The sequence below is a fragment of the Trichechus manatus genome, unplaced genomic scaffold (genome assembly GCF_000243295.1).
Source record: "Trichechus manatus latirostris isolate Lorelei unplaced genomic scaffold, TriManLat1.0 scaffold00026, whole genome shotgun sequence".
In the NCBI taxonomy this organism is placed as follows: domain Eukaryota; kingdom Metazoa; phylum Chordata; class Mammalia; order Sirenia; family Trichechidae; genus Trichechus; species Trichechus manatus.
This window is the reverse complement of record NW_004443962.1, coordinates 9,081,106-9,102,857: the sequence shown is the minus strand read 5'-3', so window position 1 is coordinate 9,102,857 and position 21,752 is coordinate 9,081,106. Positions and strand designations below refer to the sequence as shown.

At 48.7% G+C, this 21,752-nt stretch overlaps 1 protein-coding gene across 6 annotated transcripts in view; it reads right to left on the bottom strand.

Moving 5' to 3' along the window:
• Positions 1 to 21,752, bottom strand: part of MYLK (myosin light chain kinase) — a 237,160-nt gene that overhangs the window by 24,186 nt on the left and 191,222 nt on the right. For all 6 annotated transcript variants that reach the window (XM_023728792.1, XM_004373618.2, XM_023728793.1 and 3 more), the window contains 5 exons: positions 16,716 to 16,748; positions 16,515 to 16,608; positions 14,564 to 14,767; positions 7,851 to 8,068; positions 5,028 to 5,151 (listed from right to left, as the gene is read on the bottom strand). In XM_023728792.1, the coding sequence (XP_023584560.1) occupies positions 5,028 to 5,151; positions 7,851 to 8,068; positions 14,564 to 14,767; positions 16,515 to 16,608; positions 16,716 to 16,748 (673 nt within the window). The remainder of the gene's footprint in view (positions 1 to 5,027; positions 5,152 to 7,850; positions 8,069 to 14,563; positions 14,768 to 16,514; positions 16,609 to 16,715; positions 16,749 to 21,752) is intronic.

The window sequence follows — 21,752 nt, the reverse complement described above, 5'->3', positions numbered from 1 at the left end:
GGGGTCACCATGAATCCTAATAAACTTGACAGCAACTGGTTTTTATATTCACACGACGGAATACTATAGTGTGCTGAGAATGAACAATCCGCAACTCGCTGTTGTTAGGTGCTGTCGAGTTAGTTCGAACTCATAATGACTCTATGTACAAAAGAACGAAACACTGCCTAGTCCTGCGCCATCCTCACAATCGTTGCTATGCTTGAGCCCATTATTGCAGCCACTGTATCAATCCATCTCATTGAGGGTCTTCCTCTCTTTCACTGACCCTCTACTTTACCAAGCATGATGTCCTTCTCCAGAGACTGGTCCCTTCTGATAACATGTCCAAAAGTACATGAGATGAAGTCTCACCATCCTCACTTCTAAGGAGCATTCTGGCTGTACTTTTTCCAAGACAGACCTATTCATTCTTCTGGCAGTCCATGGTATATTCAATATTCATCAACAACACCCTAATAAAAAGGCATCAGTTCTTCTTTGGTCTTCCTTATTCATGCATACGAAGTGACTGAAAATACCATGGCTTGGGTCAGGTGCACCTTAGTCCTCAAACCGATATCTTTTCTTTCTAACACTTTAAAGAGGTCTTTTGCAGCATATTTGCCCAATGCAATACATTGTTTGATTTCATGACTACTGCTTCCATGGGTGTTGATTGTGGATCCAAGTAAAATGAAATCTTTGACAATGTCAATATTGTCTCTATTTAACATGATGTTGCTTATTGGTCCAGTTGTGAGGATTTTTGTTTTCTTTATGTTGAGGTGTAATTTATACTGAAGGCAGTAGTCTTTGATCTTCATTAGTAAGTGCTTCAAGTCCTCTTTGCTTTCAGCTTTTTTTTTTTATGTCATCTGCATATTGCAGGTTGTAAATGAGTCTTCCTCCAATCCTGATGTCATGTTCTTCTTCCTATAGTCCAGCTTCTCAGATTATTTGCTCAGCATACAGATTGAATAAGTATGGTGAAAGGATACAACCCTGATGCACACCTGATTTTAAACCATGCAGTATGCCCTTGCTCTGTTTGAACAACTGCCTCTTGGTCTATGTACAGGTTCCTCATGAGCACAGTTAAGGGTTCTGTAATTCCCATTCTTCACATTATCTACAATTTGTTATGATCCACACAGTTGAATGCCTTTGCATAGTCAATAAAACACAGGTAAACATCTTTCTGGTATTCTCTGCTTTCAACCTAGATCCATCTGACATCAGCAGTGATATCCGTCATTTCACGTCCTCTTCTGAATCCTGCTTGAATTTCTGGCAGTTCCCTGTTGATGTACTGCTGCAACCACTTTTGAATGATCTTCAGCAAAATTTTACTTTTGTGTGATATTGATGATATTGTTCAATAATTTCTGCATTCTTTTGGATCACGTTTCTTTGGAATGGGCACAAATATGGATCTCTTACATTTGGCTGGCCAGATAGCTATCTTCTAAATTTCTTGGCATAGATGAGTGAGCGCTCCCAGCACTGCATCCATTTGTTGAAACATCCCAATTGGTATTCTGTCAGTTCCTGGGGCCTTATTTTTTTACCTATGCCTTCAGTGCAGCTTGGACTTCTTCAATACCATCCATTCTTGATCATATGCTACCTCCTGAAATGGTTGAACATCGACCAAATCTTTTTGGTACAATAACTTGTGTATTCCTTCCATCTTCTTTTGATGCTTCCTGCGTTGTTCAGTATTTTGCCCATAGAATCCGTCAGTATTGCAACTTGAGGCTTGAATTTTTTCTTCAGTTCTTTCAGCTTGAGAAATGCTGAGCATGTTCTTCTCTTTTGCTTTTCTAATTCCAGGTCTTTGCACATTTCATTATAGTGCTGTACTTTGTATTCTCAAGCCTCTCTTTGAAATCTTCTGTTCAGCTCTTTTACTTCATCATTTCCTCTGTTCACTTTAGCTGCTTGACATTCAACGGCAAGTTTCAGAGTCTATTCTAACATCCATTTTGGTCTTTTCTTCCTTCCCTATCTTTTTAATGATCTTTTGCTTTCTTCATGTATGATGTCCTTGGTGTCTTTCCATAACTTGTCTGGTCTTCGGGCATTAGTGTTCAATACGTCAAATCTATTCTTGGGATGGTCTCTAAATTCCGGTGGGATGTACTCAAGGTTGTATTATGGCTCTTGTGGACTTGTTTTCTTCAGCTTCAGCGTCAGCTTGCATATGAGCAATTGATGGTCTGTTCTGCATTCGGCCCCTGGCCTTGTTCTGACTTATGGTATTTGGCTTCTCTGTCAAAGATGTAGTCAATTTGATTCCTCAGTCAATTTGATTCCTGGGTATTCCATCCGGCAAGTTCCGTATATAGTCACCGTTCATGTTGTTGAAAAAAGGTATTTGCAAGGAATAATGTGTTGGTCTTGCAAAATTCTATCACGCGATCTCTGGAGTTTCAATCACCAAGGCCATATTTTTCAACTACAGATCCTTCTTCTTTGTTTCCAACTTCGGCATTCTAATCACCAATAATTATTAATGCATCTTGATTGCATGTTTGATCACTTTACAACTACATGTAAGAATATGAATGAATCTCAATAACAATGTTGAGCAAAAGAAGCCAAACACTTCTTTTTGTATGATTTGGTTTATATAAAGTTCAAGAACAGGCAAAACTAACCCATGACGTTAGATATGAGGATAATAGTTACTTCTGGAAACCCTGGTGGCATAGTGGTTAAGAGTTTGGCTGCTAACCAAAAGGTAGGCAATTCAAATACACCAGGTGCTCCTTGGAAACCCTATGGGCGGAGTTCTACTCTGTCCTATAGGGTCGCTATGAGTCGGAATCGACTTGACGGCAACGGGTTTGGTTTTTATTTTGGTTACCTCTAGAACAGGGAGAGGGTAGTAAGCGGGAAGGGATGCCAGGAGGGTTGCTGAGGCCCTGGCAGTATTGGGTTTCTTTTTTTTTTTTTAAAGGTTATTGTGGTAAAATACGTATAACAAATCTTTGCCATTTTAACCATTTCTAAGTGTACGATTCAGTGACATTAATTATATTCACCATGTTGTGCAACATCACCACTAACCATTCCCAAAAGCTTAGTTTCTTGACCTGTGTATAGGTTGCACGGTGTGTTCACGGTGAAGATTTACGGAGCGGTCTGGTTGCTGCTCTGTTACTGACCAGTAGGGAGTCCAATCGTCCTGGCTTGCCCAACCTGTCCCCATTCTTAGCATGGAATGTCCCGTACCCTGGGAAACCACTCAGTCCCAGGCAAACTGGGATGGTCAGTCACCCTGCCAGGTCTGTGGGACATGGGCAGCCACGTAGGCTTCCTTGACCCTAATTGCCTCAATGCCGAATGTGATGAAATGCCTGCCATGGGCCCCTCACAAGCTTGTTCTGAGGATCAAACAAGCTCCCATGTGAGACTCCGTGGCTGCAGACGGTCCCTACCCTACAGCGGTGGGAAAACAGGCTGAAGAGCAAACATAAGGCCAGTCTCCTTGATGGCTGGAGAGGGGACCAGGGGCCAGGCCAGGTCACAGGAAAGCTGGGTCTGAACAGGGTGAGCTGGCCGAGGACTGTGTCTCAGGGTCCAGAGATGCAGAGTGAGCCCCATCCAGGCCTGGGCAAGCGGACAGTCCTGTTGGCCCTACTCACCACGTAAGCCTGGAGCTTTCTTTACTCATCAGCTTCCCTTTCTCCCAGAGGTGGCTGGAGTAGGGAGAGGCAGGGAAAGGTGCTTCTGGCCAGGGAGTTTCTTCTCAGCAGCTCTGGGGAGGCTACGGTGATGGGGGCGACCCCAGGCAGGGAAGAAGAGGACTCTCTGGGGTACAGGACCTGTGACACAGGTCAACTGAGAGTGGCTGTGCTAATAGGACACAGTAAGTATAAAATCCCTAAGCATGTGAAAAAGCCACAAGCACAAACATCACCGTACACTTGTGAAAGCCTTTTAAACTGGCTGCTAAACCTGGCTGAGCAACAGCGTCACCTGGAGCCATTTCTCACACTGGAGGTTAAAGACACCAGAGGTCTGAGAACGTATTCTTAAAGTTCTTCCCTTAGTATGAGAAAGTTCAAATTTTTTTTTTTGACAGAAAAAAAATTTTTTTTTAATGAATGCATGCATACTTGCATCTGTGGGGTGAGCATCCCATAACTGTGAATTGCTATACAAGTTGAAGGGCTGCCTCTGGGGCTAATGACTGCTGGCAGCCTGGGGCTTCAGGGATAGGCCAATGAGAACCTATCAAGAGGGCGAGTTCTAGAGCCTTGTTACTCCAAGTATGGTTCTCGGACAGCACCATGGGGCAACCTGGACCTTGTTAGAAATGCGGACTCTCAGGCCTCTGACCTTCTGAATCAGACTCTGCAGTTTAGGAGATGTCCAGCGGATTCCTGCATATTAATGTCGGTGAAGCACAGTCCAGATTACTAGTCTCCCCTCTTTTTCTCCAGCATTGTTCATTGAAATGGCTTCAAAATTTCCCACCTGATCTCCCAATTCTAATTCCTGTGTTGCCTTCTGCTGTCTGTTGGTCCTGCTGAAGCCTCTATCTCATCAAAAGTGCATATTCTGGTCTCAGAGATGAAGGGAGCAGTTGGTCCCATGCTCTGAGGACGGTATGCTGTCCTTTGAAGACAGTGATGATGCCCAGAGGAGACACGTGCTGAGTGCCCGCCTCCTTCTCTGCTGGCTCACCTACATGAGTGGTAGATCACACGGGGCCTACCACACGACCAAGCATTCTCATGACCAAAGGCCCCAGCTGGCCAGCAATGGGGACAGCGTGGAGCCCAGAGCGGGGATTTTGGTGAGGGCAGCTACTTCCCTACAGAAATGTAAAGCAGGCTACTGGCCTTATCAGGAGCACAGGAGCAGGGCAGCTGGCTGGTGTGGACCTGCCACCCACCTGACTCTGGAGTAGGGTTCCCACTGTCACCTGCGCTGGCCCCTCACACTGTCAGGGCACTGTTCTCAGGACGCTCCTGTAGGACTCTCTGGACCCCTCCTCCCCCACCCTCCCCACCCACATGCCCCCAGGGACTCACAGGATATAGCAGATGACCCCGATGCTCCACATGTCCGTGGCGTAGCCAATGGGCTCGTAGTTGATCACTTCAGGAGCCACAAACTCAGGGGTACCAAAGAGGACCTTCAGAGACCCCGCATTCTCTGTAACCAGGATGGAGAGGGATCAGTTGCGAGAACATCTCGGAACCAGCTCACAGCGAGTGGCTGCCCTGTCTGTGTGCCAGGCACAGATGTGGTTCAGCCTTCAGGGGCTGCTTCCATGGATAATGGCACACGGCATTTGTCCTCCTCCTCGTTAGGCAAGTGCATAAATACACCAGTGACGTGAACAAAACACTCACGTGGAATGTCCCGAGTGGGGTAGGGAGGAGGAGGGAGGCCGTACCATTGTGTTTGGCCTTTGTTAAAGCACCTGTCCCTGAATGATCTTGTTCGTGTGTTGTCTTTCCCATGAGTTCCCAAGGGCAGAGATTGTGACTTATCCCTAATAAAAATTTCTAACATTCACTGGCCAGTGACTGTGTCCTATGTACCATACTACCTGTTTTAAGTGGATTTTCCAATTTAATATTCTCAACAACCCTAAGAAGTAGGCCTAGTGCCCCTCCTACAGAGGGGAGTGGGGCCCAGGGAAGTGAAGTGGTTTCTCACTCAGTTAATACAAGTGGTGAAGTCAGGACTTAAACCCATCTGGTCCTACTCCTGAGCCAGATCCTTGATCATGCCCGTAGACTGCCTCTCCTACTCATCTTACAGCAGGGAGGATGATAGGGGAAACAGACCTCAACTAAGGTGCGTGTGAGGACATGCTGAAGGCTTCTGACCACCCCTGTGTAGATCCCAGCTCCTGAGGAGCTCCGCAACAGTGAGGGTGGCAGACCTTTGGCCTGGGGGCTAGATTTGGTCTCGGTTGAATTCTACAGCACCCACAGCAAATGTTTTAAAACAAAGCACTGAACAGTGAACTGCCCTTGTGATGTGGAAGCTCCACTGGAACGCTAACCTTTCCTGCTGTATCTTAACCACTTCCCAATTCTCTGGTCCTTGATGGACACCACCCTTCCTGTAATATTCCTTCACCTAGGGAATCTGTACATCGTGTTTCTTGGGCTGGGGTGCGCCCAGTGACACTGCCAGCTCCTGAGGCTCTGGCTTGCCTAGCAGTTTAGTTTGTTGGTGGTTGCAGTTCAAAGGCTGACTGTGGGTCCAGCCCTTGCCCCATCCCATCGCTTTAGCAGGAGACAGCTGAGCAGGGGCATTTGTCCCAGCATCGGGGCATGCTTCTCACCCGACTGTGCTGATCAGCAGTAAGTCATAGCCTACTAGAACCTCACTGTCTCCTTTTTCTCTTCATGACCAACGCTGCCTTGTCCAGGACTGGGCATCCTGGGAGAAGATTTGTTAGGTACCGTTGAGTTAGTTCTGACTCATAGTGACCCCATGCACAACAGAATGAAACACTGCCTGGTCTTGTGTCATCCTCACAATTGTTGCTGTGTTTGAGCCCATTGTTGCAGCCACGGTGTCAATCCATCTTATTGAGGGTCTTCCTCTTTTTTGCAGACCCTCTACTTTATCAAGCATGATGTCCTTCTCCAGGGATTAGTCCCTCCTGATTTACTAGGTGGTATTAGCTTGGCCGGAGCCCTGGTGGCACAGTGGTTAAGAGCTCAGCTGTTAACCAAAAGGTTGGAAATTTGAATCCACTATCGGCTCCTTGGAAACCTTATAGGGCAGTTCTACTCTATCCTATAGGGTTGCTATGAGTTGGAATCAGCTCGGCAATGGGTTTGGTTTTTGGTTTATTAGCTCAGCCAGTTCCTTCTGCTTCCCACGGGCTGGTGAAGAAAGGCCAGCCCCTCCTGGCCCCTAGCCCTGGGGCTCGTTAGCAGGGCAGTGGTTGGGAAGTGGAGAGTGAAGCTGCTTTCTCAATTACTGAGACATCAGAGAGCTACATAAACAGGGAGCTGAGGCTGTATGTGAGGCAGTCACTGACCAAAATGATTTCAGGAGTGGGCATGAAGGTCCTCGACAACCTTCCCCCATCCTCTCTCCTAGTGTAGGAACAGCAGAGGTGCTGCAGAGAACCCTGAACTAGGTCGGGGGTCCTTAGTCCAGACTCGAAACCTCCCCAGGCTAGCACTGGGATCTGCAGACAAAGCTACTGTGAGCCTCGGTTTCCCGGTCTATAAACTAAACCCCAAAACCCACTGCCGTCGAGTCTATTCTGACTCATAGCGACCCTATAGGACAGAGTAGAACTGCCCTATAGGGTTTTCAAGGAGCAGCTTTTGGTTAGCAGCTGAACGCTTCACCTCTGCACCACTAGGGCTCCAGTCCCATAAATTCTGCCCTACCTCCCAGGGCTGCAGGGAGACGCAGGGAGATAGAGTACGTGAAAGTCCTCTGGATACTGTACAGTGCGATGCAAATGTGAGGAGTCACCGTCACCAAAACAAGTGAGTGTTGCTGCTGAAGGCACCAGAGTAAAAGATACACAGGGGGATGACAACGATGGCGACACCTACCTGGTGCTTACAATATGCAAGGCACTGAGCTCATCACTTTACCTCATTTCATGCATACAATCCTTGAAACAACTCTATGAGGTGGAACTACTATTACCCCATTATACAGATAAAAAATGTGAGGCCCAGAGGTTAAGTAAGGTGTCCAGTCACCCAGCTAGTAAGTGGGAGAGGTGGGATTTGCATCTGAGCGGTCTCCCTGGCCTCTGATTTTAACCCAATGCCGCACCTCCCTCTAACACACAGTGTGTGGAATACAACAGCCCTGCGAGTCCCTGCGTGCTGGTGACAATGGGAGAGGGGCAGCCTTACCCAGCTTTCTGGCCAGACCAAAGTCGATGAGCTTGACCCGGGTGCCCGTCTTGTTGACACACATGATGTTCTCGGGCTTGAGGTCCAGGTGGACGATGCCCTGCTTGTGGATGTACTCCACCCCCTCTGAGATCTGCTTCATGTACTTGATGCACTCGCGCTCTGTCAGCTCAAAGTCCTCGTCGATGATGCGCTCAAACAGCTCACCCCCTGACACGCTGTGGAGCAGAAGGAAGCGAGAGGAGCACAGGCCGTCAGACCACAGCGTCATGGAGGCTGGGCTGGCAGGGGTGCTGGCGGGAAAGTCCAGTTTATGGGAGTGATGGGCACCCTGCAGCTTCCCAGGAGTCTGAGGGCACAGCCCTTAGGTTGGTCCCAGTCTTCCTTCACGGGAGGAGGGCCAGGGCCTCCTGGTTTCCTGCTGAAGAACCCTGCCCTATACCCACTGAGCTACTGGGGGACTCAGGGAAGCATCTAAACTGGGATAGTTTCAGAGGTGGGCATGAGCTATGAGAACCAGATATGACCTTCTCAGCAAAAGGATAACCACTAGTCAGTCTTTTTCTCCGAAATGACATAGATGCATAAGGGAACATTCTTGTACTCTAGCTTGTCTTTTAGCTACAGTGAAATGAGGTATAAAATTCAGTCCCCATACCCGTTGCCTTCAAGTCAATTCCAACTCATAGAGACCCTATAGGACAGAGTAGAATTGCCCCTTAGGGTTTCCAAGGAACAGCTGGGGGATTCAAACTGCCAACCTTCTGGTTAGCCGCCAAGCTCTTAACCACTGCACCACCAGGGCTCTGTCGGTACTCATAAGCATTTTATCTGCATACTCAGGAAGAGAAATATTAAGAAGCCTCAGTAAATTTTCTAAAATTTTTCTAAAATTATACCTCCACCACCTGTCAGTTTACCCTATAGTGTTGGCTTGTGTGTTGCTGTGGTGCTAGAAGCTATGCTACTGGTATTTCAGATACCAGTAGGGTTATGCATGGGGGACAGGCTTCAGGGGAGCTTCCAGATTAAGACAGACTAGGAAGAAAGGCCTGGCAATCTACTTCCACAATTAGCCAACGAAAACTCTATGGATCACAACAGAACATTGTATAATATAGTGCTGGAAGATGAGCGCCTTAGACCGGAAGACGTTCAATACAGACAGTGGCCGTAACAGTGGCCTCGGGCACACCAACAATAGTGAGGATGGCACAGACTGAGCAGTGTTCTGGTCTGTTATACATGGGATCGCCTTGTGTTGGAGCCAACCCCACAGCAACTAACAACAACCCCTTCTATCTGCAGTAGTGACAGATTTGTTTACCCTCTGGGTAGGCCTATAGTATCAGTTTACTGCTTCCAGCTGTAACTAACTTGTCTGGCCTCAACCCCTTCCTAGCCCAGGCTGGAAGTGTGTAGTAAATCTTTCCTACCTCAACAGACTTTGGATCCTGGTCACGTCCAATCAGCCCCAGGCTTCTGGGGCCCACAGCCAGGCATGCTCTGCCAACAGCTGCTCCAGGGGCTTTAGCCAGCCGGCATCTTGCCTTCAGTGTAAATGCACGGCCTCATGGCCTGGTGGTGTGGGCACTCTCTGCTCCCCATCCCAGCCCTCTGACCCACCGTCACTGCTCCCTGCTCAGAAAGATTAAAGTGTCTCCTGGTAAATTTTACAGCATCCACACATCAGTAAGTTCCTTTTTCTACAACAATCTGCAGGCTGACCAGCTGAACCAGGCTAAGTGGGCTTCGTTCTGGGCATATTCTCCTGCAAGGTCCTTCTCTCTCCTAAGGGGAGCCATCATGAAGAAGGGAAAGAGCTGAGTTTGAATCTCGTACCTGCCTCTTGCGAGCTGGGTGACCTTAGGCAAGTTGCTTAACCTTTCTGAGCCCTCTTCCTTTTCTGCCCCTACCTCATAGAGTTGTTAGGAATAAAGGAACTTATGTAAAGCATCATGCCCAGCACACAGTCAGAGCTCAGCACATATTAGTTATCCTTTAACAGTCTGTGGTGGGGCAGGTGGGTGTTGACACTGACCCTGAGGGAGCGATGGGCAGGGAAGCACCATGGGGCCCAGCACACTGCAGCCTCTCTCCGCCTCCATCACCACATCACAAACACTTGATTCAGGAAGGTCAGCCTAGGCCTATGACCGCTGGTGAAAGCTGAACTGATGTTAGAATCAAACCAAGACGGTATCCCTAGGTGGCCAGAAGGTGGCGCTACTGTTCTCAAGACCTCCATTTCTATTGTTAGCCACTAAGGCTCCAAATCCAACTCTATAATCTTTATTTGAGATCTCAGCTGATTCTCTTAACATCCGTGTGCTTCAATTTCCTCACCTGTAAAATGCGGATAAAAACAGCACCACCTCACAGCGTTGCTGTAAAGACTGAGCTAATACAGGTAAAGTGCTTAGAGGAGTGCCTGGTATACAACAAGTACTCAAGGATGTTAGTGCTCATATTTTTGTTTTATTAAGAATCACTTGGGACTCTCGTTGAAAATTACAGATTCACAAGTTCCTACCCTAGAGATTTTGATTAAAAAAAATCTTGGGAGGGATCTGAGGACCCATATTTTTAGTAAGTACCCCAGGTCATACCCCTAGGTCATTCTTATGATCAGATAAATCTGGGAAATACTGGCTTCCTCAATTACCACTGCTGGGATGCCAGCTGAAATTCACGGTTCCCTGAGAAATCACTCCTGATTTCCCCACATGAAATGATCTTTCCCTCCCTGGGAAAGTGTCTCTGTACTGTTTGTATCAAGTCTGCCCTGTTTTAAAGTTGTTTGTGCCCATGTCTGGGTAAAGTCTAGCTCATCTCTGGACCCTTACTAAAACCAAACCAGTTGCCGTCAAGTAGATCCGACTCATGGTGGCCCCATGCGTGCGGAGTAGAACTGCTCCACGGGGTTTTCAGCCAGCCAGAAACTTTCTGGAAATAGATGACCAGGCCTTTCTTCTGAGGTACCTCCAGGTCGGTTCGAACTGGCAACTTTTCAGTCAGTAGTCAAGCTCTTAACCGTCTGTGCCATCCAGAACTCCTCTGGACCCTCACTAGAAACTGGCGATATCTGGCACAGACCAGTGCTCAAAAACGTTTGCTTTTGAATTTAAATATCCTGAAAAAGCAAGTCACCATCATTTGCAGCGGCCTTGGGAGCGTGTGAGGCATAAGAGGTAGAAATCTGAGGCTTCGAGATGGTTGCTGCTGCATTTATAGAGGTACCTAGTCAATACGGGTTCAAACAGGTTCAAACCTATTCATATCAGGGCTTTGAACCTGTTCATTCAGCAGAGCAGTGGTTCTCAAAATTTATTATACATAAGAATCACCTGGGGCTCTTGTTAAACTGTAGATTCTGATTCAGTAGATCTAGGGTAGAAATGTACATTCTCAGCAGGGGTTCAAATCAGAACGAACCGGTTTGAAGCTCTGATTCAAATATATTTAATATGCTTGTTAATTATAATGATTAATTAAAACCGTTCCTAGGGTCTGTTTTCTAGCATGGAAGGGATTATACAAACAGGATTAATGGTTCAGTTAGGTTTCTCTTCAAAATGCTCAAGACTATGGGTGGAAAGTATTGTTTTGATAGAAAGAAGCCTCCACCCACAGAGATGGGATAATTCTAGGGTAAGACTGGACCAGATGAAATGTGTGCTTAATAAATTAATACCGAGTGAGTAAGTGGTTAAGTGAGTGACTATCTACTACTGCCAAGGCTACCTAATCCCAAGGGATCACATTTATCCCTAAAGTTCTAGACCTGGGCCAGCTCTCGCTTGGCAGCCAGAAGCAAGGGTGCTATTAGGGGACTCAACACCTCTACACCTTGCCTTCCGGCACCCAGCTGGACATTCTTTGAGCCTTTTGCCAACGGTACAGAAACCTGAACTGGGCCGTGATGACTCGGCCTGAACACACATCCACTTCAGTGCTCAGGTCCCACCACCACTTGGAAGGTCCCAAGCACTCCCCAAAGGACGAGCCTGGGCTCTAGGCCAGGGGCCCGAGGGAACCATTGTCCCAGAGCAACACTGCGGTAATGATGGGGGCTTGCCCAGTTATCAGAGGTCAGAACGGCTGAAGACACACTCATTCTTACTTCTCACTGTATCTGAGGTCGCTGAACTGAAGGCTGGGGTGCTGGAACACATTTTCAGTTTTCTTTATCAGCAGCCATCCCACTTCCCTTAATCTCCATGTCTCCGTCAATCAAAGACAACAGCAGATTGTACTGCTGAGAATCCATCTCGCCCCTCTCAGTGGCCAAGTCTTAGAACGTTTCAGCTGGAGGAACGTACGAATCGAGTACGAACCTGCTGACTTCTTCTATGGTTGAGCTTCTATCGAGGGGCAAGCTTCTTACCCCAAATGCAGGCTAATCCTCTGGCATCCGTGCATGTAAGACTCGCTCCTGTCCGTGGGGGAGGCAAGGGGAGGAGGGATGAAAGCCAGGCCAGCTGAGGCCTTCTTACATTTTCTCTCTACGTTTTCCATCTGGCTTGCCAACTCCCAATTCCAAGCTAAGTATGGTATTCTGCCCACTGGTGCTGCTGCCCGGCCTTACCCAGGCTCGGCTGCCTCCTGCCCCTCCCTGCCCCCGCTCAGGAACTTGCTCAAGGTTTGACTTCTAAAGATAAGACATTTCTTCACATGTCCTCACAAACCCACACTGCCTGGATGGACTAGGCAACCTGTTCTAGAATAAATATGGAAAGCTGCAGCCCACAGGAGTACTGTGAGGGTATAATTTATGAGCGAGGCCATGGACTGGGCTAAGTATTTCCAGGAAGTGAGGAGGAAAGTTTGAATTTAGGGCTGAGAATAGAGTCTAAGGGATGAGTTAAGATTTTCTCTGAGTCTTTTGCAGTTCCCCAGCATTATACAATTTTAGAGCCCGTTAGGGGTCTTGGGATTGAAGATTCTAATCCAAATACCTCTTCTCGCTGATAAGATTTAACAAATGCAAAATCACGGCTTGACAGCAGCAGAATTCAAACCCAGGTTTTCTGAATACCAGCTAAGATTTGTTCCACAACACTTAGTTGGACGTTAAAATAGTCCTGACCAGAAAATGCTCACAAAGTAACTTTAAGTGGAAAAAAGACCAAGATACAGAAGAAAAAAAAAAAAAAAAAGTCAATACATCATACCACCAACAATAGCTAACGATCCAGAGCACTGTGCCTCACACGCATTATTCTGTTTAATCCTATAGCATTCATGAGGTGGTTTTAATAGCCTCTTCTTATAGATAATAAAATTAAGGATTGGAGCAGTTGAGTTACCCATCAAGGTCACATACGAAGGAAGAGGCAGAGCTGGGGTTTGAAGTGAGATTTATCTGACTCAAGTCTGTGCTCTTAACCACTATTGCCTTTCTCAAGGAAAGGGAAAAACGCAACACATGCTTGGGGATGGGAAAGAACCCCGAGGCCTTGACAGAGTGTTCTCCAAAGGACTGAGGCTTAGGGTGAGCACTTCAAGGGTGCTGAAGGCAATTTTACAATATCTCCACAGATTTCACATGCACAGGCACGTTGATACAACACTCCCACGCTCCTGGGAATTTCTCCCGCAGACATATGCAGGCATGAGTGAAATGATGTCTGTGCAAGGTCACAGACACGCTGGTGTCTATCAGAAGAAGACTGTATGTGGCGCAGCCATACAACAAAACCTTACGGGGCTGTGAGACTGAGGAAGCTTACCAAGAACTGAGAGGGGACTGTCGCCAAGATAAACTGCTGAACGAAAAAAAAGCCAAGGATAGAATAGTGAGCACAATAAGCTACCCTTGTGTTAAAAGAATACAGACAAAACCAACAAACTTGGTCACCTATAGTGAGGGGGTAGGTGAGAACAGGGGGCAGGGGTGGGAATAAGACTTTTCACTGCGTATTCTCTTATAATTTTTGATGTGATTGTACCATCTACTTTTTAAAAAAAGATGAAAAAAGGAAAGGTAACTCTTAAAAGATCTAGGCACTGGGGAGGACACCTGCCAGTCTGTGCGTGTGTGCGCGTGTGTGCGTGTGTGCGCGTGTGCGCGCGTGTGCGCGTGTGTGCGTGTGCGCGTGTGTGTGCGGGGCCAGCACCTCAGAGGTGGTGAGAGGCGGTGTGGGGCTGGAACGGAGAGAAAGCAGTGGGCTCTGAGAAAGGCTTGCCTGGAGGTCACCTGATCCATCCCCGCCATTGTATAACCCAGCAGAGAGGCACTGCTCCCGGGGAGTGTGAAGTCCAAAGGGTACAAGCCAGGATGGGAGGGGCATGCAGAGGCACAGCGCCAGGCTGGGCAAGGATGGCACTCCTGGACTCCGGGCTCCCAGCCCTGAGCCCCCTGCCCTGCTGTACAGGAGTCAGGAAGCTGCTCTGTCCCTGCCCTTCTACTCTAAAGCCACCTATAGGTCAGAATGTGAACCAAGAATGGAACCAAGGAGTCTAGGGACAGCCCTCAGTGTTTGGCCCTTTCATGGGGAGATGAAATGGGCACCGGGTTGTCAAGGATCTGCCTGTGGGTGCTCAGTGGGTCAGAGCAGCCCTGTGCACAGAACTTCTGCTCTGACTGTCACAGCCCTGCTGCAACACTCTCCATCTTGGGGCAGAGGTGGCCGGGGCAGGACAGCGCCACAGAGCAGGAAGCACGTGCGGGGCTCCCGGGTCGGCAGTGCCTGGGCTGCGGGGCCACTCACATCTCTAGGACCATGACGATGTTGGCCTTCTCTTCGAAGGCGTCCACACACTGGACCAGCTTATGGTGGTGCAGGCAGTTCATGATGCCGATCTCCTGCCGGATATTCTCCTTCTCTTTTGCCGAATATGCCTTGAAGAATTTCCCTGCCCAGATTTTTCCAGTTTTCTTTTCTACAAGTCGAAACACCTGTCCAAATTTTCCACTGCAAGCAAGAGGGGGAGAAGAGAAAAGCCCAAGTTAGTCAAGCTTTCCACTATAGAGGGGCTGGCACACTATGGCCCTTGGTCCATATCTGGTCTGCCTCTTCTCATAAGTGAAGTTTCATTGGAACACAGCCATGCCCATTTGTTTACCCACTGTCTTTGGAAAGCCCGGTGGTATAGTGGATAAGAGCTACGACTGCTAACCATAAAGGCCGGCAGTTGAAATCCACCAGGCGTTCCTTGGAAACTCTATGGGGTTGTTCTACTCTGTTCTATAGGGTCGCTATGAGTTGGAATCGACTCAACGGCAACAGGTTTGGTTTGGTTTTGGTATGGCTGCTTTTGTGCTACAATGGCAGAGTCGAGTACTTGTGATGCAGACTGTACGGCCCACAAAGCCTAAATATTTAGTATCTGGCCCTTTACAGGGAAAGTTTCCTGACCTCTGCTCTAGACTAAGGAGCCCCTGGGTGGCGCAAATGGTTAAGTGCTGGGCTACTAATCGAAAAGCTGGTGGTTCGAATCCACACAGAAGCTCCTCAGAAGAGAGGTCTGGTGATCCACTTCCAAAAGCCAGCCATTGAAAGCCACAGCTCTACTCTGACACACATGGGGCTGCCATGAGTCGGAATCAACTCAACAGCAACTGGTTTTGGCTCTAGACCAATGAAGCACATTTCTAACAATGACAAACCTACTCTCTATCACTTGCCAACCTCAGCTGATGCCCAGCCGGGTATCCCTGCCCAAACACTGCCTGGTCTTGCTGCTCTTTCAGGGACCATCATCTCCTCCTTGGGATGAGGCCTCAGTCTTGGCTGATGGACTTCTCTTCCCTTCTTGGTGGAGGGACCCACAAAGCTGGGGTGAAGTAATCTTCCCCAAATGCAGAGAATGACTGAGCGACTGCCTTCCTTCCACTCCCCTCTGCAGCACTGGTCCCTTGCGAACAGGCCCCAGAAGGGTCTGCTGCCCACTGGGTCGGGAGGAGAGCTGCGGTGTTTCTCTGTGGTACAGCTTGCCCAACAGAGCAGACTTGTTTTACAGAGCGTTTTACAAATCACAGTGATTTTACAAATCACTCCTTTATTTCCAAGAAACCCACCGAGAATAAAAGCTGAGCCCCACTCCTTTTTCTTCCGCCTCCACACTCCTCTGGGGAGAGAGAGTTGGGGGGATGTGGACAGCCTTGGGTGCTGCTAGAGGGGGCAGCATGGCTGTGACTAGGGCTCAGGGATGGGGGCCTGGGCCCACTGGTGTCCTCCACACCCCAGGGAGGAGCCTATGTACACAGTGCAGATCAAATTCACCAAGGGGACGGGGATGACCAGGCCGTGCCTCTCAAGGACAGGGGAGTGGAGCACTCAATACAGCTAGAGCCGCTGGACCACGCGCCCTAGCCAGACTCGGCTGATTTTGCGCATCAAATGGAAGGAGCCTAAAAATAATCGGATCCAGACCCAGTCTCTCATTTTAGTCTGTGTGGAGAACTGAGGCACAGAAAAGGGAGGGACTGGCCCAAGGCTTCCCCAGGGTGCATCCAGGGCCAGGACGGCGCCAGCAGCTCCTGACAGAGCCCTGGTGAGGCACGCTTTCCTGGGTGCTGACAGGGTCAGTCCCTCCTGATTCTGCAGGGGTCTCGGGCCCAGGAGACCGAGCCTGGGAAAAGACAGGAAGACAAGGCACTGAATGTAACCGTCGGAGCTGTACCACCCTCACCCGGAGGCAGCTTCCCACCGCACTTACGATCCTAGTCTCTCCTCAATGTCGTAGAAGTCAGACACTTTTTGTTCGGTATTGACTGTCACTGTCCGGTAATCCACCGTGGGCTCCTTCTCATCTGCAGGGTGGGGGTCGGGGGTCGGGGTGAGTGTGACCCATCAGACCCCCTGGCTCACCCCCCTCCGCCTCGGGAGCCCGACCTGAGGACAGGTGGCCAGCACTCACCATCATCTGACACCTCCACTTCGTCCTTCGGCTCTGGGGGAGACAAGGAGAGGCAGAGAGGACACTGGTGAGCACGGAGGGCCACTGAGAGCAAAGCCATGCTGGGCTCCTGGCCAGGCCTCACCTGCTTTCCCAGCCACAAGACTACCAAGCCCCAAGTCTGGGCAACCCTCTGGGGTCAGACTGGCAGGTACTGGCCTCCTCACCCTACCCATCATCACTCCTCCACCCCCATTCCTTCCTCTCCAACCTTGCCGTCCGCTAGAGAGAGCCTTCTTCACATCTCTGCCAGCTCTTCTACCTTCCAGAATCCACACACAACTGTAACAGCCCCTTTCTGCCCTTGCTTGAAAGTCGGCAACTTAAAGTTGCTTGAGTGCCAGATCTATTTCTGCGTTTGTTGAACATTTTTTATGGAACCCCTGCAGTGTCCCAAGTGTCTTACCAGTTACTGTAGGTACACAAAATATACAAAAGGCATGGCCTCTCTTTCTTTGGTGGAGCTTATAATTTAGTTGGAGAGGTAAAAACATATGTACTTGAAAGATCAATTCCAAAGTGTTATATAATCAAGCATGTGATATCACGGTATAAACTGAATACACAACGGAAGAAAATACTCAAAATTGCCGAAGTCTAAAGCAGTCATTCCTAGAAGAAGTCCTTGAGTTGGGTCTTAAAGGAAATGATGGAACACAGTGAGGAGGTGGGTGAAGTCACACCAGTGAAACCAACAGATGTTTATGAGGTGGGGCAAGAAAGAGGGACATGGGCACACACCCCTCCAGGCCTTGGTAGCCCCTCTCATGGACACGTCAGGAGTAGGGTGGAGGTGGGGGATGGACAGCATGTCCAGTAGAACACACCCACTTCAGAACTCCAGGCTCTCCTTTGCCTTTGTATCAGTTTGCCCCTAGACACTGGGTTACTATGGCTTCTTGGCCTTGGCTAAGTGCTTTTCCCTTTCTGGACCTCAGTTTCCTCATCTGTAACAGGAAGGAGTTGTACGAGATGATTTTTAGGGCCCCTGGATAGCTCTAAGTGCAGTGTTTTGCAGCTTGCTCTGTGCTCCTCAGTCATGATCTATCTGGGTTGTGTTCTAGTTGACAGGTGGTATGAAGGGAGGTTTCCTGAGGAAAAAGACCAAAAAGACTTGAGACAAAGCATAAAGAGGGGAAAATTATTTATGAATGTGTGTGTGTATAAGGCTTGGGGAAAGAGTGATTTGCTGAAGCGTCCAAGAGAATAAGATTGAGGAGAATTCCCTTTGAGGGGAGAGTACCGATGAATCTCCTCTGAGAGAAGAAAAGAGTGGAAGGGACAGAGGTTGGTCAGACACCGCCCAGCAGGGAGGGGTTGTGTGTGAGTTGGCTGAGCTTTGCGGCGCTTTGGGGAGGTTTGCAAGTTGAGTGTGATGACTGCAGGACAAACTACTGAATACCTAAGCAAACTATCTGAGAAAAAGGAGCGTGGTTCTTATACAGGATAAGTACTCCTTGCTGATTAAGAGTTTTGACGGAGTATGTAAGCATATGGCCAAGAACAAAGGGAGGCCGTGATTTTGAGTCCTTAAAACTCTGCTGATGAAGTTACACAATAACAAGACAAACACGAATGGGTTTGGGAGGAATATTTTATCACCAAAAGGAAATTGCCACGAAAACATAAAATAGGCTGAGAGAGACAGGTATTCTCGGTTAGAGTTCAGCTGATGAAGTATTAGTGGTGGTGTTTCACAGATACTGCCCTGACAGGGGTCTAGCTGATCAATTTTTCTAAATCACTCATTTGAGACTGAAGAGTGATATTATCAAATTTACAGATGACAAGCGGGCACCTGAGGGAGGTCTCACATAAGGCTGGGAGCCGGTCATGAAGTCCCGTGTTCTCGGAAAACGTAATCATCCTCCTCAGGGGATGATAAGCCTGAAGGTATCTAGTTCAAATCCAAGAGAGGGATGGGAGACATGCAGACAGTATCTCAACCCACTGCTCCGGCCACAGAAGGTTGCCATAGGGAGAATGGGCACTGGCTACAAGCAAGGGTTACTACTCTGCCCTTGGTAGAGCTTGCTTCATCTGCTCCTGCAACTCTGGCTGTTGGCATTGAGAAAACTTTGGGGGAGCTGGAGGAGGCCATTGAAAGGAAGGGCTGCCAGGTTAAGTAAGACCAAAAAAAAAAAAAAAAGGTTCGGCGTGTCCCACTGGGAAAGAAATCCAAAGCAAACAGGATCCAAACTCGTTGCCATCAAGTTGATTCCAACTCATAGTGACCCTATAGGACAGAACAGAACTGTCCCATAGGGTTTCCAAGGCTGTAAATCTTCATGGAAGCAGACTGCCCCATGTTTCTCCTGCGGAGCAGCCGGTGGGTTCAAACTGTTGACCTTTTGGTTAGCAGCTGAGTACTTTAACCACTGCACCACCAGAGTTCTTTAAAGCAAACATGATAAAAAAATAAAATTATCCAGTTGACAAGGGTGAGATTAGGTTATGGACTTTTCACTAATCCAGGGATACAACAACATGAGGGAAACATCTAGTGTTACACCTTACACAGGAGGGAGGCTATAAGCGTAAGGAACTGATACATCAGGAGGTTTTATAAGAAGAGTAAGTAGGTTCAATAGATGTTCAGGTTAGCTGAACGATATTTCAAACAGGGTTTTAAGAGAAGCAAGAGATTAACGTCAATCCAACAATCATTAGTTGAGCCCTTGGTGGATGTTCGTTGTGGGAGTAGGTCTTAGGACAAAATAATAACAATACTGACTGTCGGACAGGCCCTATTGTCCTGTTTGTGGTGCCTTGTCTGAAATGGTGGACCTGACCTGTTGAGGTATCCCTTATTATTTTGTTCCCTGCCACATTCTCCAGCTATGGCGTGGAAACCAGAGCAGTCTGAGCAGCTGGGTGAGAGAGAAGAGGGAAGGCAAGCTTTCCTGGCCTGGCATCTTCAGGAGGAACCACTGGACTTTCCCAGCAAGGGAGCAGCAGTGCTGGGAGCCCGGGAATGCTTTCCAAAGAGCCAGCACCATGGGGTCACTTTCCAGCTAGCCCTGAAGAGGGCATCCAGTTCTAGAACTGGCCAATCCCTCTGACACCAGTTAGACAGCCACAGAGCTAGCTTTCTTGCCCCTCACTCACAAACGCTATACCCACTCAACCTAGTCAATCAAGATGTCTCCTTTCTTCCTACAAGATGCATCATATATTCCTGGTTCTTTGGTTGTGGAGACCAGATCACCCTTAGGGAATTCAAACCCTTCTTTTCAGCTTACTGTTATACCACAGCCTTCCTCTATGTGCCATTCTGATCAAGACTCCAGGCTGATACATTTCCCTTCTTTCTTTTTCTTCTTGTCCTGTCTGCCATTCTATTTGGAGGGGATAATGACTGCAAGAGGAGAAGCAAGAGAGAAATGGAGGAAAGACCATATATTTCAACCGGCCAGCTCTTGGAGCGTAAAGGGCTGTAATAATGAGAAAGGACCACCTGGTCCCTATCTTTCCACTGAGGAAAGAGCTAAAATTGCAGTAGGAGGGACTGTTCAACTCAACATTTAAGAAAAAAATCAGTTCAGAAAGAGCTACAAGGTCCAAGAGCTAAGTGGAAGGACTATCTTGGATTTTGTTCTGAGGTCTTCTTGGAAACAGATGAGAGAGTGTTTGGGTGAAGACCACCTGTGACCTCAGGACCCTCTGGTCAGACTGTCCATTTCCACAGTGAGGCCTGCTGCACTCCCGGTGGGCACTAGAGGGCACCCCAGCCACAGAGACAGCCTCTGAGAGGCAAGGGGCATGAGTGTCTGATCCTACCCTTCAGGTTCTGCACCCCTAACTGCCCTGGAGGTTGCAAGGAAGCCCCAAGTGCACAAGAACCCTCAGTCACAGCTGTTTTGATGCCAACTCTATAGATTAGAACAAATTAGAGTCAGGAGCAAGGATGGAATAGATTTAAGAGTTAGAGCAGGATAAGGGTGGGAGTGGAGTTGAGGTTAATGCTCAAGATCTGGCTGAGATGGGAAAGAGCATGGTCTCGTCAGGGTGGTGGCTAGTGTTTACTTAGGCTTGGGAAGGCTGGGAGGGAGCTGTCAGGTCAGCAAGTGTAGTCTCAAAAGAGTGGCTCTGGTATAAGGAGGCCTGTGGAGCCGGATGGGGAGCTCCATGCTCTGTCCTCCACTGTATCCCCAGTGCCCACCACAGCGCCGGGAACCCAGGAGGGACTCAAGATTCAATGGGCAAATAAATGTAGAGTGAGAGCTGGGATGGAAGGAATATGGATGACATTGAGGAATCAGGATGAAGTAGGAAACAAGTTGCTGAGGTAGAAGCAGGAGAGGTGGTGGTTAGAGTCAACATCCACTGGGCTTTGTGGAGTGAGGGTTAATTGGCACTGCCTTTTTGGTGACCCTCACACCCTACTGGCTCCAGTGAAATGACCTACCATAACCTCCTACCTGATCCTTTGTCTCCACCCTTCCGCCTCCCATACCCCACTTCTCTGAGAGCCACTTCCCTTTTAAAGTAGAGAGATGACCTGCCCAGGCTTCTAACAACGAAAGCACCCGAGCAGTTAGCTGTAGACTTTTGCTTGGAATCCCTAATCCCCACTGTCCTCTGCTCCTCAGGCCTAATGCTTGCCAACCGTTCTGCCCCTTCTCCTCTCCACCTTGGGCCTTGGGGAGGGAAGCAGCCTCCTGTCTGAAAGCCCTGGTGGCCTGGACCCCTCCTCTGGATTTCAACATTTCCTTGCCTGCTCCCAGCAGGGGAGGGGCCCTGGGAGGGAAGGAGAGTCCAGGACCACAGGAGAACTTCAGCTGGCTGCAGGGAAGAGGGGAGAGGCCCTCTGCCAGAGCCAAGTGGTCCTGGCTCCTCCTCCCTTTAGACTCCCTACAGCTGGCCTGGCCTCCTGGGAGCCACAGCTCGAAGCTCTGGTGGCTGCTGGTCCTGCTGCATCAACCAGGGGTTCTAGGGCTTCTCCTGGTTTATGCGACACCACAGGCTGGGAAGCTCTTCTTCCCAGCGGATGAACAT